The 18,508-nt window shown below is 34.4% G+C and overlaps 1 protein-coding gene across 4 annotated transcripts in view; it reads left to right on the top strand.

Moving 5' to 3' along the window:
- STRN3 (striatin 3) overlaps nucleotides 1-18,508 on the top strand; it is a 58,837-nt gene that overhangs the window by 28,636 nt on the left and 11,693 nt on the right. For 2 of the 4 annotated variants that reach the window (XM_054274994.1, XM_054274993.1), the window contains exons 8-10: nucleotides 5,064-5,174; nucleotides 11,436-11,576; nucleotides 16,454-16,587. In XM_054274994.1, coding sequence (XP_054130969.1) covers nucleotides 5,064-5,174; nucleotides 11,436-11,576; nucleotides 16,454-16,587 — 386 coding nt within the window. The remainder of the gene's footprint in view (nucleotides 1-5,063; nucleotides 5,175-11,435; nucleotides 11,577-16,453; nucleotides 16,588-18,508) is intronic. The other 2 variants (XM_054274995.1, XM_054274996.1) reach the window with 2 other exon arrangements.

Here is an 18,508-nt window from a genome sequence, read left to right as displayed (position 1 = left end):
TGTGATGATAAAACATTGATGATTAGAAAATTATATGTTGTATAGTGAAACTTTCATATATATGTTGTTGTAGGTGCAAGTACAATTGTAGTCACATTTCTTTCAGATTTTGTTTCTGATTTGAAAAGTAAGAGGAGAATATTTTCTTTGTTAGGTAAGAAAGGCTAGGATTCTGAATGTTTTTATACCTGGATTAAATTTGCTTTCAAATACAGTTTTCTTTTTTTTTTTGTATTTGTTTCTTATCAGGACCTTCAAACTTTTGTACCTAAGTTAAATTAATTTTTTTGACGTACTTAAAAAATGGACCATTCTTTTATTTTCTGATTGAGATTTTCAGATGATGTTGCTAATATGGCTTGTATTAGTAAAATTTAAAAAAACCCCAAAACCTTTTCTAATAGCCCAACTTTTTATTAGTAACTTGATGGGAAACAAAATATGTTAAGTCAGTAATTTCTGCAACCTACATGTTTCAAAAGAGGAGATTGAAAGGACAAAATTTGTATAGGAAAAAGAATAGTGATTCAAGTAATGGATATCTGCCTTTAAATGGGAAATTGACTATGAATGAAAAAAGCCCCAAACTGCCATTAGATTGTGTTGTTTGAGCATTTTATGTGACAATGAACTCATATTTCAATAAACATCCCAATGAGCAAAGAAAATATAAAGATTTACAAAAATTAAGTAATGGCCCATCTTCCAGGAAAATAATACAGTCTTGATTTTGAAGGTAACAAGGATTTGCAAGAATTCTTTCCTAAAAACTAGTATCAAAGGATTAGTCACCTGTATTTTTAAAACTCAGTCTTATTTCTAGTTGGAAGATGAAGCTGAGCAGGCTGTTACCTTTAGTTTTGGTAATAACTGTCTATTTTTAATATCATTTTAGTTGCTTGCTGTGGTTCCCTTTTGAAGTTGATGTTATTTAAACAGTTTCTTGATGATCTTTTCATTTAGGCATACAGGCAGATCTCTTGGTAAAAGATGTCTCGTAGCACCTGAAGCAAGAGTTTTTCACTTTGCTTGCAACATCCCTTCAAATATACAGTGATGTAGAAAGTTGTGGTTCTAGTATGAGTCTTACTATTGTATATAAAAGCCAAGATAGTTTGATACTGTAATTCATGCAAAGATTTATCCAGACTGCTGAAACCTACTGTTTGAACTAGCTTGTCCATTGAAATTCCAAGTCACTGTTTCCAAGGATTACTTTCCAGTGTGTTCTATGTCTGGCATTTTCTCAAGTAGTTACTCAGTCTTAAGGTCTGTTTTAAAATTGACCCACCATGCTTTTCTTACAGCTGTTTGAATGTTTATAACATTTTCAGTGAACCCATAGCACAGTAAGGCAGAGCAGTTTAGGAGTTTGTACACACTTGTGACAGCTGATTTAACTGCAGCAGTCCCATTGCTACCAAAAAACTTATATCTGAGGCAAGAAAGTGGGAAGGAGGAAATAAAACATAAACTTAGAGTTTCATCTTTCAAAGTATGTTCTCAGTTTTGTTGTATGAAGACAATTTTCGTAAGTTTTTTTGAATATTTTGTAACTTACTATTTAAATCAGTCAAAGACATGCCTACAAATGTAATAGTAATATTTTTTTCACAGTATGTCCTTGATTTTAGTACAGGTGTTCTTTCCTTAAATGGGCATTTAAGGATACAGTCTATCAGATCTTGGGATTGTGTTACTTTTTAAAGATCAGTGTAAATATGACAAGACTTCTCTGTTAACTATCACAAATAGCATTTTAAATATTGTCCCACTTAAATGCTTTCTAAAATAAAATAATACAGTGCCTAAACCAATTTATTTTAGTTATTTTAAACTCTATGAAACTTGTTATTTCAAATATCAGGTCCATCCAGTTAGTTATTTATGTTGAGGGGAAACTCAATTTAAATGAATGTGTACTATTACTTCCTAAACAATTGCATCAGTCATGAACTTAAATATTTCAGTTTAAATCCATATTTTTCTTCATAATGTAGGAGTTGCTCTATTCTGTTTTCATAGTTTTTTCTTTCTTCCTGTTTTTGTTTTCCTATCATTAGCCTCCTTCTATCTCCTCTTACATTTGCAAACATTTAAGCATTCTGAAAAAAAAGTTAATATTTACTTCTCTAATTAGTTTTGTTTTGTATCTGGAAAGCATCTGATGTTTAGGCTCTACATATATTGCCTAGTTTTGCTTTAGTAATATTTACATTACTTATTTGGAGAGTATTATCTGAAGGTCCAACTTTCAATATCCTAAAATATTTCAGCACCAAATTTGATAGTTACATTTTTGCTGTTGGTGACTTCTTCAAACCTGTCAGAGTGTTTGGAAGTCTGGATTGCTTTTATTTTCTGCTGTATTACAGCTTTTTATGAACACATTATATTTTTATAAGTGCCTTAACATACTTTGAGTGTTAAATTGATTCCAAATGTTGTGATTTAAAGTGTTCTGTATGGAGCATGTTTTACTTAGGAACAGCTTTTCTTCAAAATAGTGAAAGATGAGGAAGTTCAAGCAGTGTTAAACGAAGAGTCAAAGTGATGTGACAAACTTAAAAAATATGTACAGTTTTAAATGAAAAAAAATCCTTGTGATTTTAGTATGAAGAAAAAAAAGCATTTATAACTGCAGTTTGCTTAAGCAAACAGCAATTTACGCATATTGTTATATATTGTGCTACACATTGCAGATGTCACTTATTACGAAGTCTCTTTATTCTTCTTATGGTTTCACGTGTTCATCGCTGGATTTCTCTTCCCCATGAAACACAAAAGTTCTCTTTACAGATGGACCATAAGTCAGAGAATGACTGTGCCCAGAATTCTGAGTGGCAGTGTGTGACTGAAATTCACAGTCTCTTGGGCCATCTTCAAAAAACTTCTAGAAAATAGAAAAATTTAAAGCCAGTGTTTCTCCACTCAGTTATATAGATCAATGGACATCCAGGATCCTCTGTGCTGTCCTGTATCAGTTTAGTGCAAGGAAGGCCACTCTTGGGGGCAGTGGCAGAGGTCTTCTAGGTACATGGCTCTGTTCTGAAATAGCCTAATATGTCTAGGCATGCTGGAGAAAAACACTGCTGGGTTTTCCTGAAAATCTTGTTTGAAATTAATTTCACAGCCTACCCAGTTAATCTGAGTTTGTGTTTTATCTAGTTTTCTATGTGCAGCATACATTTTTGCAGCCAACAGTGTTGGTTTTGAATATTTATGTCTGCAGGCTTGTGCTTCTTCTGTTGATTGAATGAGCCCAGTTCCTTCAAATTCTTTGTCTTTATATTCAGTGCCCTATTTGTTTTGCACTCTACAGACATTTTCTAAACTTCCAGTGTAGAACACAGACTGAACATGTTACTTTAATTTTATCATTACCTGCACTGTCGCAGTTTAATGCACTGCACCTTTTAAAATGTACAAAAATGGCATTTTTTAGAATAGCACTACATTGATGTTAGATGTGATCATCTTCTGGTTCTGTTTATTTCCCTAATCCTTCTCTGCAATGCTGCAACCTAGCTGATTATTTTCATTTTATTAATGGTGCTTTGGAATTTTATTGATTAGTTTTAACTAGATTTTAATGGAATTTTCTTTTAATTGAGTTTTAGCGGTTTCAGTTTTTTTCCTCTTTGACTGGGCATGTTCTCTGACTTACCTTTCTGTGCTTCTTGTGTTTCCTGAGTAATCACTCTTCCTCTCTGTCAGTGCTTAGGCCCAGTGATCAGAAAGACTGAGGTCTTTGTGTTTGCAGTTTGGTAGATGTAGCTGTAGTTTGGCGTAGGATGTCATTGTTCCCTTCTCATCGCCAGGGCAGCTCAGGGGACTCTGCCATTATGCTCCTGTTTCATGTTTCACTGCCCTTGCCATCTCTGTATTCCACCCCTTTGATCAAGATTGTCATTGAATGATGACAGATGCATCAGTATCCTAGGGTATCTGTCTGCTCATTCATTGTCATGTTTTGTCATGAAACATGTGCTTGGAATAACTCCTGGGTTTTTTAATTTTAAACACATTACTTCATTTCTGCTGTGTATGACTCCTCTTGTGTACTTTCATGATTATAATGGTTATAACTTCAAAAATGGGTACAATCATATTGTAAATATGATTGGAAGTTGGGAACTGAGGAACTCAGTCTTGTGATTTCATGCCTAAAGAGTTTGTGAGTATAAAGTTAAACTGGCACACAAACCAAGTTTGTTTGCTGCCTGATTGTCTACTAGCAAAAGTGCTTCTGCAAATGTTATATTTGCCTTGTTATAGAAACAGGTTTATCTTTTTAGTAATTCTAGGTTTCCAGAAATTACTGAGATGGATAATTCAGAAAAGTAGAGAACTGACTTTTCATAAAGAATAATTAACTCTGAAGTATTTGTCAAAAAGAAAAATACATGTCTTCTGAAACTACTGTGGAATGTTGTATTTCTCCTAATTATGATTTAATTTCTGGAATGCGGTGGGATGTCCACCTGTACAAATTACTCTTCTTCATCTTTGTGTGAAAAACTGTATTTATAGACTTGTTTCTCTGGTTATATGTAGGAGCAAGGTTTCTTTTTTGTGCATGTGGAATGAATGCGAAAGGATGCATGGTGGTCTTCATGAACAAACTGGCACTGACTTACTCAGCTTGCATTTTCATAAGAGATATAGCATGAATGCTTTTATTTGCTTATTCAACACTGGCTGAATAATTTCTTAACACTGTCTTTCTAAAGATGCAGTAATTGTTTCTAAATACCAATGATTTTTTTGTGTATTTCGAAGTATCTAACACAAACAGTTACTTATGAAGTTTAATTTGTTTGCTCCTTGGTAACAAATTAACATACAATTTTCAAATATGTAACTGATAATATACAGTGCCTTGGAAAACTGTATTGAATGAAACTTGGTCTTTTATAAACTTAAAACGGAGACTGCACCTTTAAAATAAAGATTTATTAATAACTCTTATTAATGCTCTTATACAGCTATGACACTAAATCACCAACAGCTTGCATTGCCAATTGCTGATTTTTTTTCTTTTAATAATATGCTGCATGTAGACAAAGATGACCTGTCCCCAACTGCTGAGGTTTGGGATGTAGACCAGGGACTAATAAGTAAACTGAAGGAACAGTACAAGAAGGAACGAAAGGGGAAGAAAGGGGTAAAGAGTAAGTGCAGATTCTGAATCTTGTAATGCAACACTTTTTTGCCTATTTATATAGAAGACATTTTTTCTCATGAGTTCTGTTTGTTGTTTTGTTTTTGTTTTTTTTTTTTGTTTAGCATCATTTTCTGTAATGGGGGCAACCAACTTTAACTTTCTACCTGCTGAATGTGAATATATCAAAACCTTTGACAGGCATTTCATAAATGAGAAATGTTGAAAAGGCAAAAATTCAAGGTTAAAGAGGTGAAGAAAACTAAATGCATAGAAATGTTAGTGTAAAAATAATGAACAACTTGCATTTTGAGAACATTGCTACTCTAAGACGTTTTCTGAAAGTTTTTGACTTCATCTGCTCCTTAAGTATAATACTGTGATACTGTGGTGGGACTGGTGATTGTTGGGCTTTTTCTGGGGTAGTGGTTTGGGGGTTTTTATTTAGTTTTTGGAGTTGTTTTTTTTTTTTTTAATATGAACTTGAATCAAGTTCATATTAAAATCAGTTGCTATTTATGGTCTTGTAATTATTTTTACAGCCCCAGGCATGGAGAATTAGGAAATGCTTGTAATGTAAATACAAACTTTTTGGTGGCTTTATTTAGGAGATAATCTTTATTTTATAATGCCTTTCACTTTTCTGTGCATTTATCAACATCTTATTTGATGTCTCTCTATTCTGGTCAATTTTCTGACCAGTTGACCTATTTTAACTATGTAGTTTAAACCAAACTTCAGAGTTGAACTCTCTGATAAAAATGCTTCTGGAAATTTCTGTAACTATGAAGTTCTTAGTGCATAAAGTGGTATTAAATCTGTCATCATAGATTGGTTTGGTTTGGGAGGGATATTAAAGATCATCTAGTTCCAAACCCCCTGCCATGGGTGAGGATAACCACCAAACCAGGTTGCTCAGAGGCCCATCCAACCTGTCCTTGAACACTTCAGGGATGGAGCACCCATAACTTCTCTGGACTCCTGTTCCACTGCCTCACTACTCTTACAGTATAGAATTCCTTCCTAATATCCAATCTAAACCTACACTTTTAGTTTAAATCCATTCCATACATCTGGAGTCACTGCAGCAGCTCCATGTCCCTCCTGTGCTGGCAGCCAGAGCTGGTGCAGCCCTGCAGTGGCTCTCAGCAGAGCAGGGCAGAGGGGCAGAATCCCCTCCCTGGCCCTGCTGCCCACGCTGCTCTGGATGCAGCCCAGGGCACGTTTGTCTCTCTGGGCTGGCAGTGCCCATGGTGCCTCGTGTGCAGCCTCTCAGGCAGCAGCACCCCCAAGTCCCTCTGGGCAGGGCTGCCCTGGGGCTGTTCATGCCCAGCCTGTGCTGAGACTGGGGCTTGCCCCAACCCAGGAGCAGCACCAGCACCTGGTCTTGTTAAACCTCAGGAGATTCCCATGGACCCCCTCCTGGAGCTTGTCCAGGACCCTTTGGATGGGATCCCATGTCACTTTGCAGGAGCTCCCATGGTTGCTGTGCTTTTATTTTGGAAGTATTTTTTAACAATTTCTGGAGATAACTAGTAAAAAAAGTTTTTACTAGTTTGTATTGTATGGGTATGCACTAACTAAATTACATGATAATTAGAATACAACACTGACGACTTCTGTAATTATTAAGATTTCAATTTACTTTGTAACACCTAATGGTTACTGGTCAGTTAGTGCATGTTAGTTGTTTTTTCAGCATTTTTGCATGACTTGTACACACACATAAACATAAAAGTTTTGACAAAGCAAAGATTTTTAGTCTTTGCTTTAATGAGAACCTACAGTAGTCATCTGCATGCTAATCTGTATCAGCATGTAACATGTAAATCGGCAGTTGACATCAAATTTGCATAAAATATATGGTAGCACTAGAAGTTTATTTTTAATACCAAAATGAACTTCTTTTATTTGACATTTTCTTACTAAATTCTTTACATTTTAGACATTTTGAACCATAGTAGCTGCAAAGTACCAAAATTTTCTTCATCTAAAGGAATTTTGAAATCTTTGGTTCACAGAAGACAGTATTTAGGAGACAACTGTGTGACAGTGCTGAGAAATGACATAAGTCATTGTTTAGCATTTTAAGTTTGAATTCTCCTTTGGGAAACCCTGAACACATATAGTCTTCAAAGGTGGTTTGTGAGATTCTTGGCTTGTCACATGCATGATTGTTTCTGGTTGAAAATTAGCATCTACATCACTGAGCTAATTGGATGAGAGAACTCCATACACAGAGTAAAAGTATGCATTCAAGGTTGGGCAGATTGATTTAAATACGATTGATTTAAATATTTTTAAATTGATTGATTTAAATATTTTTAAATTTAAAATTTTGAGACTTTTTTTCCCTCAGCTTTTTAACATTCTGAAACTGAAAATAATGTTGAAGGGCTTTTTAATTCCTGCTGTTCATATCTGATCATTTGGGGACTTCATCTTGAATACATATCTCTTCCTTTGCCCTTCATTGTTTTGACTTCTAACAGAATTTGAGTCCCATCAGAGCTTATCTGCATGGTAATATATATCATCATAAATGTCAAACAAATGTGCATTAAATGTCATCTTTTGCAATACTTTAAAGACAGCATAATAAGAGACATTCTGATGGGTTCTTTTGTTGGATATGCATCTGTAACTGCCATAATCTGTATTTACACTGTAACATAACAGGGCAGAGACAGCCCTGGCCTCAGGTATGGAAACTTTCATTCCACATGTACACATAAATAAGTGAACAGAAGTACACCTGATTCTATATTTTGATACTTCTCTAGTCTGTATGCTCATGTTTCCTTTTGGGTGGAACATCCTAATTAAGGTCATCTTCTGTTAGCACATATGTTTTCATTAAGTAATCTTGTTTGCTGAGGAAAAAGAGGGTGTCTGTCCAGGTAGTCACTATGTTATGTGGAACTACTACCTCTTTTTGAAAGCATCTTTAAAAATACCCCACCAAAACAAAAATCCACCACCTCACAACTTTAATTTCCTTCACAATGTAAGCTGTAAAATAATTCAAAATTTGTTTATTGAAGAGTTCTTGTGTTAAAAAACCCCAGAAGCAGAGAAAAAAAGCACACCTATCCAGGACTTAACTGTAATACATAGATAAAGAGTTAGGTTTGATGTCTACAAAAGCAGATGTCTACTTCTCTTTTCAGTAATATGCTGAATTTAAAGCCTCTTTCTTGCCCATATTTGATAAGATCAATTTTGGCAGGTAAGTCAGGGGATGGCTATTTTTCAGATATAGCCTGTTGCCTTTGCAGGGTATGATAGTGGAGGTGTTGCATATCTCATTTCATTCTATGAGGTCAGCATAATGTGTTCTCAGTTTGAAAGTTTTCACAGCTTGTGTACATATGTATATATCACTGTAGAAATGAAGATACTTTTACTGTTTTTCTTTAGCTTTTTTATGTTAAAACTTTCCTGCTCTTTCCTTCAGTTTAATTGTTCTGTACTTACAAAACAGTATCTGTACTGTTGACTTTCCTACCCTTGATTTCTGGAAATCATATAACAGTTGATAGGACTGAAAAGAGATCTGAATTTCACCATCTTCATTATCATCACCTCTTCTTGACATATAAGAATCTCTGTGTTATATTCAGACTTGGACTAATACATCTTCCACCTAATAAAACTCTGCTTAAGGCTTCTCAGACTAAAACTTTTCATCACTGAATATTCAGTTATCTTTTTCACTTTTGATCTCTGAAGAACAGTACACTGAGATGGTACTGTTAACTTTTGCTTCTGTTCATACCAGGTCAGGTTTTTTTTTGTCCTTGGCTTTTTTTGAGGGTAAAAGGATCATCCCGTTTTGTTCCTTGGCCATAGTTTCTTATGTGGAGGTGACACATTCTTTTCTTTAAAAATCTCCTTGTAATATTTACTATACTTGAGCAGTTACATGAAGGTACACTTGCACTTACATGAAAGCAGAAACTTGGGCAGTCTTCTGTCGTGGTGGCACAGTCTTGAATGCTGACACATGTTTCAGCATGAAACGCTCAGAAGTTGTTCAGAACAGCAGCTGCTCCTTTATAAACTTCTCTCTATATTGTATGATGTTTGAGGACTGTTCTGAGGTTATGCCTGAAGGACAAGAAGTGCCCATAGTGAAAAACACTAAAAGGCAAGGATATCAGCCCCCCAATTAGTGACCAACTAAATGAATGGCTGCTTAAAGATAGCAGAGCAGAGGGGCTACTTTTAGTTTCTTCTGAGTATGCCTCGAGACAAACTTGTCATGCTCATATATTTGGCATGAAAGCACCTGGAGAAGATGCTTTCAGTTCAGATAGAGGAAACATTGATTTGTGGCATTTTGCCTCAGTGTGTAGAACCATTTATGTTTATCAACATGGAGAAGACACGCTTTTTCTTCTGGAAAGCAAAGGGTTCATGAAAGTAAACAGTTTAGTGTCCCAGTCATGACTTTTGTCCTGTTATTTTATTGATTGCTCTGTAATATCTTCAAGAATATATCTACTCTGTCACTGTAGGTGCCTGGCTGATGGCTGACTGTAATAAAGATGAAGGCAAGCTTTGTAGTCTGTGTGGTGTAGAGATCTGTCCATTCTAAGAGTGACTTTTCTCATGTGAGATCTCACCTGCTGGCTGCAATATTGAGTACTATACTTCAGAAATGAAATCCTTTCAGCATAGAGCCTGTTTGAAAAAAAGAGTGTTTCATTCTCATTATTATTTTACATTCACTTCATCAGCTGGGATACAGGTTTCTAGACATTCTTCTACAGGAGAATGAAATGAAACTTAACTGATCAAGTCATCTGTTTTATGAGGAAAGCTTTTGGAAGCCAGTTTTATTCTCAGATTGCTTCTGGGTAGCAGTCTTTGTATATTTAACTAGAATACTAAGTGTTCTGTGAAGGAAAGAAAAAATTACCCAAAGCAGAAAAAACGTAAATATAGGGAGTTTTATTACTTGGCAAAATGAGAATGTATTGCAGATATTAATGAGAACAGTAATACAGCATCCTTTTAGGGGTTTGTGAGATATACTTCCTGTAATTCTTCTTCAATAAATACTTTTTGTTGTCTTCCCTCTCTGCAGGGAATTCTCCCATTATCTTTAGAGAATTCTGTTATTCATGGACACTTATTTTTGAACACATTGATTTAAACCAGTAAGATCTGAAATTATCAGATACTTTGTGAAAGAGAACATTTTAGTGTTTAACTGTTTGAATAACAGTTCTGAGTTTAAGTCATCTGTAATCATAGTATTTGCATTTAACTTTTTTGGCAATAAAGGCTTTGGTTTAGTTTCAGTTTCCTCTTTAATAAATGTGAGACATGTCGCTTCACTATAAGAACTTGTTCACTAATGCTTTCTTTACTAAATGGCCTACAATATCTCTGCTTGCAGTCCCAGGAAGGGCTGTTTTATTGGTTTAAATTTGGTTATGTCTTTCATCATTATGGATTGTTTTCTTTAAAGAGGTTCTCTTACTGAAATACACTTTATAATTGAAGCTTGACTTTTTGATGTGGAAGCTATAAAGGTGAAAGCAGGAGTGGATTTAGTAATTTAAAGAGATTCTAAATTATACTTTTTGTTTGCTAATGTCTACATATTAATTAAATGTACATATAATTCAGAATGCTTTGTTTCTAGAAGTTTGCTTTTATAATAATTTTAATATAATATACATCTGCAGTTTCATACAGTGGTGGAAGCATTCTTCTGCTGTGTTCAACAAACATTTCATACAATTTAAATACCATTCAAAGCAGGGAAAGTTAATTGTTCGTTGCACCCCCATTATGAGTTGTCTGTACTTTTGCTCTCATTTTTAAGCTTATTTTTAATTAGCACTCTGTTTTTTAATGTTAAATTGTTTAGTATAGTTAAAGTTGTGTAATATTATTAGAAAATGTTTAAATCATTTTTTTGTTTAATAGTGAATGTTCTTTTAGTATTTGGCTTGACTTTCCAGTAGGGCTGTAAGATGATTTTTTTCTCTCTCCTACAGGAAATTGTAGAATAGCTCTACAGAACACAAAGGAGTTATTCTTTGATTTAGTGAATTTCAATTGTTTGCATGTAGTTTTCAGATTTGGTTTATTAACTCCTGCTTTTGATTTCCAAACTATTACTAAACAAAAGCAAAGCACTATTTATTTTAAGGAGGTCCCATCAGTAATTATTCTTATTTAATGGATTTTTAGACTTCAGTCAAGTCAAGCGGTAGCAATCAAATGAATTTTTGCTGCTGACATTAATTTACAGGAGTCAACAGGACAAAACTTCACGACATGATAGCTGATCTGGGCGATGATGAGATACCCCACATCCCTTCAGGAATCATTAATCAATCTAGGTCACCCTCTTCTAGAATGACTGATCATGAAGGTGCAAGAGCAGAGGAAGGTACAAAAAATTCAGCTACTTACTGTATTTCAGGAGATTTCTTTTAGAAAGCACACGCTGTCATTTATTATCCCCTCTGTAAAGCTGAATGCAGTTGCAGATTGCCACATTATTTTATTTGCAGTTCTTCCCAAATGGCTTTATGAGAATATGGCTGTAGTTTTTGTGGCTTTTTATAACTCAGCATTGTTTAATAAGTTTTTTTAAATAACTTCATATACAGCAGTGTGTTCTGACACTATTCACTATTAAATCCCTGTTTGGAGACACCCCCCCATTAGCAAAACCTTTCACAAATAGGTTATTTATTGAGGGGAAAAAAGGTGAGTATAAACATTTGATGCACAGTTTGGATTTTGAAATGCGAAGTGGTGATTTAAGTTATGGGACTAATTAGTCTCTTTTCCTCAAATTTAATGTTCTCTTTTATAAAATTCCCTTGATCTATATACACAAGTTTACAAAGACACTATTTTTTTACAAAGTATTTATTTAAGTTTCAGGATTATCTTTGGCAATGAAAATTAGTGGCAAGCTATTATATATAAAGTTGAAAATCTTGTATTTAGCTTTTAAATTTTTTGTTTTAAAGGAATGATTTTCCTGTATTAGCTTTGAAATTAGAATACCATTATGTAAATTGTCCTCTGCTTAGAGCATATTAATTCAGAATACTCAGGTGTATTCAGATTTAGCTCTTTTAGGATGATCTTTGACCCATAAGCCCTGGCATGGTGTCAGCTATACCAGAAATAGAAATTGCATTACTGCTGATTCCAGGAATCGATTGGTTCTCCTGTTCTTTTTCATAGTTGGCCTCACAAATGCCTGTCAAGAGGCAAGTAGAAAACAACCCCAAACCACACTTCAAGGATGTTTTTTTTGTTGTTCTCCAAAATTCTCATTTTACAACAGTCAGCTTATTTACTGCCTTCCTTTTCATCTTTGTTTTTATTTCCATATTCAAGATGAAGCAGTATCAAATTTACCTGTGGAGTGCAATTGAAAAATGTACAGATGAAAATCCACTTGCTAAAACTTGTAGACGTATGTTTAGGTTGTTTTTAGATTCAGTGTTTACATGCTTTAGGTTGCCTTTCAGCCATATTTAGGTATTTAGGCCATACATGTTGTGCAAAGAAACACAGACACAAACCTTGTTACGGACAGGGTTGCTGTCTCAGGTAGAGGCCTTACATCTAAAATTATACTGGACAAAGCCAGTATGTATTTTTGAAGAAATAGATGCTAGATTTGAATTTGATAGGGACTGACTTTTATTTCCTGGTTCTTGTAGCATAAAATTGTGTTAGCCTTCAAGTAAAGATTGTTCACACTGTTCAAATAAACTGCTTTCATGTTTATATTTTCATGCTGTTTAATGTGTCCATGTCTTTTTAACTTGTCAGTGTAGTTTGCTCTTTATTTATTAAGTGTAATAATATTAATATCTCTGTCATCTTATTTGCTCATTTTGGTTTCTGCGTAGTTTTTAAACTTGAATATTAGAGTGTAAGTTCTGCTATTTCTATCCTGAATGCTATGTGGCTTCTGTACCATATGGTGCAAAACTGCAAATAAACAGGCAGTGTTTTATTTGAATTCCTTCTAGATGTATTACAAGGCCAAATACTTCATTATCATAAAATACAGATTTTACTCAATTATTTATTCAGCTGTGTTCTAAAAGCTAAGATTTTGCAGATAACTTCAGGCTTTCTTCCTAGGATACACTAGCCTGTGCTGAGGAATTTTGTCAAGCTATAGTTGTCTTTTGACAGTATGGAAGTTTTATGCCATACTTTGAATATTACAGTTCTGACATAGTGGTTGATAATTTTTTCTTGAAGGGGGTTCAGAGAGAACCTAGCTCTAAATGGCTTGGAATATCTCTTTCATAACTCTAAAGGTGTGAGCGTTTGGGTTTGGGTTTTTCATTGCTGTTTGTTTTTCATTGCTGTTTGTTTTTCATTTGTTTGTTTATTTTTCACTCTGAACTGCCTGGTTAATTATAATGTTATGCCATAATCACACTTGATAATTTTGGCCATGAGAAATTGGAGTTTCCATTTCAACATATTCTATTATTTCAGAAATGGTATCCAACATGATTTTCCATCCAGTGTAGAGAAAGTTACTTTCTTCACCGGTTGTTTTTCAGTTTTAATATCTATAGATTGCAGAGGTGTCAATCTACAGATTGACAGAAAAAAAGCAGTAACAGCTAATTACTTGAGTATGAACAGCTGCTTTTGATGTACCACATATTAACTTTGTGGGAAACAAGATGTCCCTGTTGTACAGTAGACAACAACAGCCCATATGAGTACCCATATGTGATCAGAGATTAAAGCAGTTTGTACAATCACTGCTTGATTTTGACTTAATTGTGTATGATGTGAAGAACTTGAAGGTAAGAAGTGCTCGTTAAGATTGGCTAAGCAAATATTTAATTATACAATTTTATATTTCAATATTTATTTCACCTAGTTTCACCTACAAAGGAACTTGTACTATCACATTTTAACTTTAGATTTATTGATTGCAAACTCAGTTAAGCATTTATATTATACTATGCGAATAATATTGTACTGTGTGTTAGAAAATTATTCTTTTTCTAGATTAAAAGCATTAAAACATCATTTATTTAACTATCATTTGCATGTACCTATTGATGCATTGTTTTGGTATCTGAAGATGTGAGTCTTTATTTTTAGTAGCTGTAACATCATGCATTTTTCATTATGTTACTATTCTGCCATTTCTTTTTTTGCAAAAGCAGTTTGCAGCCATTTTTTAAACTTCTCAAATATGCCTCACTTTAAGATATAAAATTCACAAATAAATTATAGAACACATATACATACAGGTAGCTTTAGTATTCTGAATTAGTCTTCTGAATTTTGAGTAGCATGAATTTTGAAGCTTTAAGTAAAGAAATAGTCACTCATGCAAACAAAACTTGACAAATTTGTGGTATAGGTTCTTGATGTGGTGGTCCTTATTTTTTATTATAAAGCATAGGAAGGTTGATCTGTTAAGGTCAGGAGATGTTAGTTTCATAAAAAATTAGTATGACAGGTTACAGGGCTTACCTAAACTTTGTGGGCCTGTCCTAAAGATCAAATAGGAGTAAGGGAAAAGTAAATAGGTGTTTTGTAGGAATATATCTTTTTTTTAATAGAAGTGGTTTGTAGTAGATCTTCAGATGTAGAGTTTTAGTAAATTACTGATGGAAATTAAAAGCTTCTTCATATAAGGGCAAGGGAAGCCGTTTTGGGCTGTTAATGTAATGTAGCATTCTTATGAGTCAAACTTGTATGGATTGTGAATGTTTTTACAAGAGGTGATTGTGCGTAGTTAGAATATTGTTTGCTCTTTTTATGCAGTTGTAGGAACAGCAGTCTGTATTCTTAGATTATGTTCTTGGATTCTCAGAAATAGTTGTATTGACTATGCTAATGAAGTTACGTTTCTTAATAGTACGATAGTTCTGAAGCATTAAAACCTGTTTTATTCTTGGGAAGTGATGTCTTCTGACCTAGCTGGACTGGCTCCTGTGTGCCTAGCCCTAGCAGTGGTGCCAGACATCTGTAACTTTACACCTGGGGTCAGTCACTTTGGTTACATGGGAGTGGATCAGACCTAGGTTACCATTCAGAGAGTGGTCATATGGAATAATGGACATGTTTGTTCTAAACAGGAATGTGTTAATTATTAGTCCTCTTGTTTGTAACTGCTTCTAGAAGGCAAAATCCCAGGGAACTGGAAACTGTTTTCGCTAAGATTGAAGGGTTTTCTAGGAGGATTAGAAATAAGGAGTGGCATTAAAGTGAGACCATAATTCTCTCTGCCAGATCAGTGACATTCAAAAGTCAAGCAAGTTTAAGTTTTCAAGATGTCAGATATCATTTAACATATTTTGCAGATGCTTATACTTAGCTGAAGTTCACACAGACCTTAATTTCACATACTCTACTTAAGAAGTGTTGCTATTTCTAAGTGGAAAAGAAAACTGAAAAGTAAAAGTAGCTTCTAAAATGTCCTGAAGCATTACAATGTTTAAGACTTCATTCCTGTTCCTTATTTTAAAATTGGTATTTGTGGGTCAGCGGAGATTTACAAAATCATTGAAGAGGGTAAAAAATATGGGTGAATATTTTAAGCTTTATTATTCAGATGCAAATTCATAGTGAATGGTTATATATAACTTTTATTCATTCTAAATGATAATTGAAAGAAATGTTAAATTTCAATTTGAAGTAGGCGCAGCTAGACAACATGAGTATCAGTTGAGTGTTCTTTAAAATTAGAATCCAAAATCATGCTGAGAAACTAAGAGAGGAAATGAATAAATAATAGATGCTTTCATTTTTTCAGTTGCCTGAGAAAACTCAAAGCGGAAGAGATGTTTTGCAGGAGTCTTTTGCTTGAGTGATTAAAAATATTTAGTGTACAAGTAGAAATATTTAACTAGTATAAAACACAAAGACATATTTGCAAGTGGATAGAAGGCAGGAAGCATGGTGTATTGAATGAAAAACTCAGCTGAGAATTTGGAAACCTGGGATGTACATTTGGTATTGCAGTGTAAAGTAATGTCAGTCAAGTCACTTGTCAGTATCAATAACTCTGTAAAGTAAGTTGAAATCAAATGATGAAGCATGGTACAAGAGTTGTGTATATAATGTGTGTGTGTTTGCACATGTGTGTGTGTCCTCATGCTCTTGGTTTTTGTTTTTTTTAGTTGGGGCTGTATGTAGTACGTACAAGTTCAGTTTTAAACTCTGCTTTGCTGTTAAGTGATGAATAATGCAACTTTTCATCGGTTTGAATTACTCTGTTGAGACTTAAAGAAACTGTTTTGTTCTTTGTAGCTGAGCCAATAACGTTTCCACCTGGAGGAGGCAAGTCATTTATTATGGGTTCTGATGATGTGTTGTTAAGTGTACTGGGCCTTGGAGACCTTGCAGACTTGACAGTAACAAATGATGCAGACTATAGTTATGATGTAAGTGCAATTTTATTTTAAAATTCTTTATACAGTTTAACCAATAGTAGTTGGGTCCCTTCTCCTCAATCCTGAACATTACTGATGCACTTCTTTAGTAAAAGCTGTTACTTGGAACGGAAGAGCACCTTGCAAATGAACTAAGTAATTTGGGTTACCAGAATTAAGTGAGATGACTTGGGTTTTTTCTACATTAATAACTTAATTCAGATTTTGTCACTGGAGGGGGAATGTGTTATGACCTAAAATACATATTAATGTCTTAACATGACCAGAATTACAGTTATACATTGAAATGGAGTGTTGAGTAGGCATGGCATGAAACACAAATATTGATATTAACTCATATATTTGCTGTCCTTCTGATGAGTAAGTAGTGTTAACAGCATAGACTATATATATATAGTAGTATATTTCAGATGTAAGCTATTAGGGGGTATTTCTGTTGTAATCCAGAGTGTTCTGACATTCCTTTGACCATATTCATTAAGCATCTACCAATAGTGTTAAACAAATTTTTTCTTGGCCTGTAACATAGGATGGCTGGTTAGGGAAGTGTTCAGGTAAGTTTTGCATGAAGTATTGTATTTTAAAAATCTTGTATTGGCTTGACTGCAGATTGCAGCTTTGTATTGCTGTCTTTTGTGAACTACAAATTCTTTATAAAACAGTGTGTAGCCATTTTGCTTATTCTGAGATGGAGGGATATTTAGTGGCAAGCCAGGACTAAGGTCAGAAAGCATTGCAATTAATATACCAACTAACAGAACTGTTACATGAGACTCTGCTAATTCTGACAAACCTGACAAACAAACCTGTATTTGTGGTGTGGAGAGTGAGGCAGAATAGAGGTTACCTTTGCTCTTGGGGAACTTAAAGGAGAGAACAGCTGATAAATACACAAATATGAAGTGCTGCCTGAGCTAATAAGAAATTTGCAGCAAAAGCACACATTTGTTGAAGGTTGGAAGGTGTTAATCATCCTGTAGATGAAGTAGATCTTACTTTTTCAATGTAGTTGAATTTTCAAAATTTTTTTCACTGAAACACTTAAACCCCCAAGGCTCTTTATTTTCACCTATTTTGTGCTCTAATATCTGGTGTATACAGGAGACAAAAGATAGAAGTAGAGTTTTTCTTACTAGGTCATTCACTGAAAATGAGTTGTGATTGACCATCATTGTCACTTGGTTTCCCTGCTTCTTGAGTACTTCTACTCATAGGATATTTTCTTCCTTTTAATGCATAGCTGAAAAATGCACAGTGGCTTCTGACTTCATGTGTCAGAAAAAACAAAGTATAAAATAACACAGATGGCTACAATTTTTTTAATATTTAAGATGACACTGACCTGTCACGACTTCGAATAGACTGAAATTCAAATGCTGTTAGTTTTTCATCACGATGTTTCTTTAGGTTAAAAATTCCATGATAGTTTTTAATTGCTGAAGTTGTTCTCTCATAGCTACGGATTTGCAGCACAGTAAGACCATCTCTTACCTTGCACCTGTAATACAGTACTTGCAGGGCATTGTAGTCCAATGCCCCTGTAATCTTAGGTAAAGTCACTTCCTTTTCCAGTATATCTCCAGACAAGGAGGTGTGACACTAAGTTAATGTGTAAGTAAAACAGGAACAATGAAAAAAACTCAAACCAGAACACTTAATGCATTTGCTCCCAATAGGTGCATGCTCTTCAGATAGCTTTTGTGAGCTATTAGAGTGCATTAATAAATAAAGCCACAACAGGCTTCCATTAGCTTTCATGTGTCACTCCTTGAGGAGTGTTGTGTTTTGAAAAGGAGAGGATATGAATACAGGATAGGGGTTAAGTATAAATCTTAAGAATTTCAACTACAACTCAAAAGATTTCTGTATGTTTGATTAAATTCACAGGTCGTCTCCAAGACTAGTCATCTGG

This window comes from Melozone crissalis, unplaced genomic scaffold, assembly GCF_028551555.1.
Source record: "Melozone crissalis strain CALT ecotype California unplaced genomic scaffold, PUWL_Pcris_2 ptg000018l_1, whole genome shotgun sequence".
In the NCBI taxonomy this organism is placed as follows: domain Eukaryota; kingdom Metazoa; phylum Chordata; class Aves; order Passeriformes; family Passerellidae; genus Melozone; species Melozone crissalis.
Note: the sequence above shows the minus strand (reverse complement) of the source record. Positions and strands in the feature narration are given on the sequence as shown.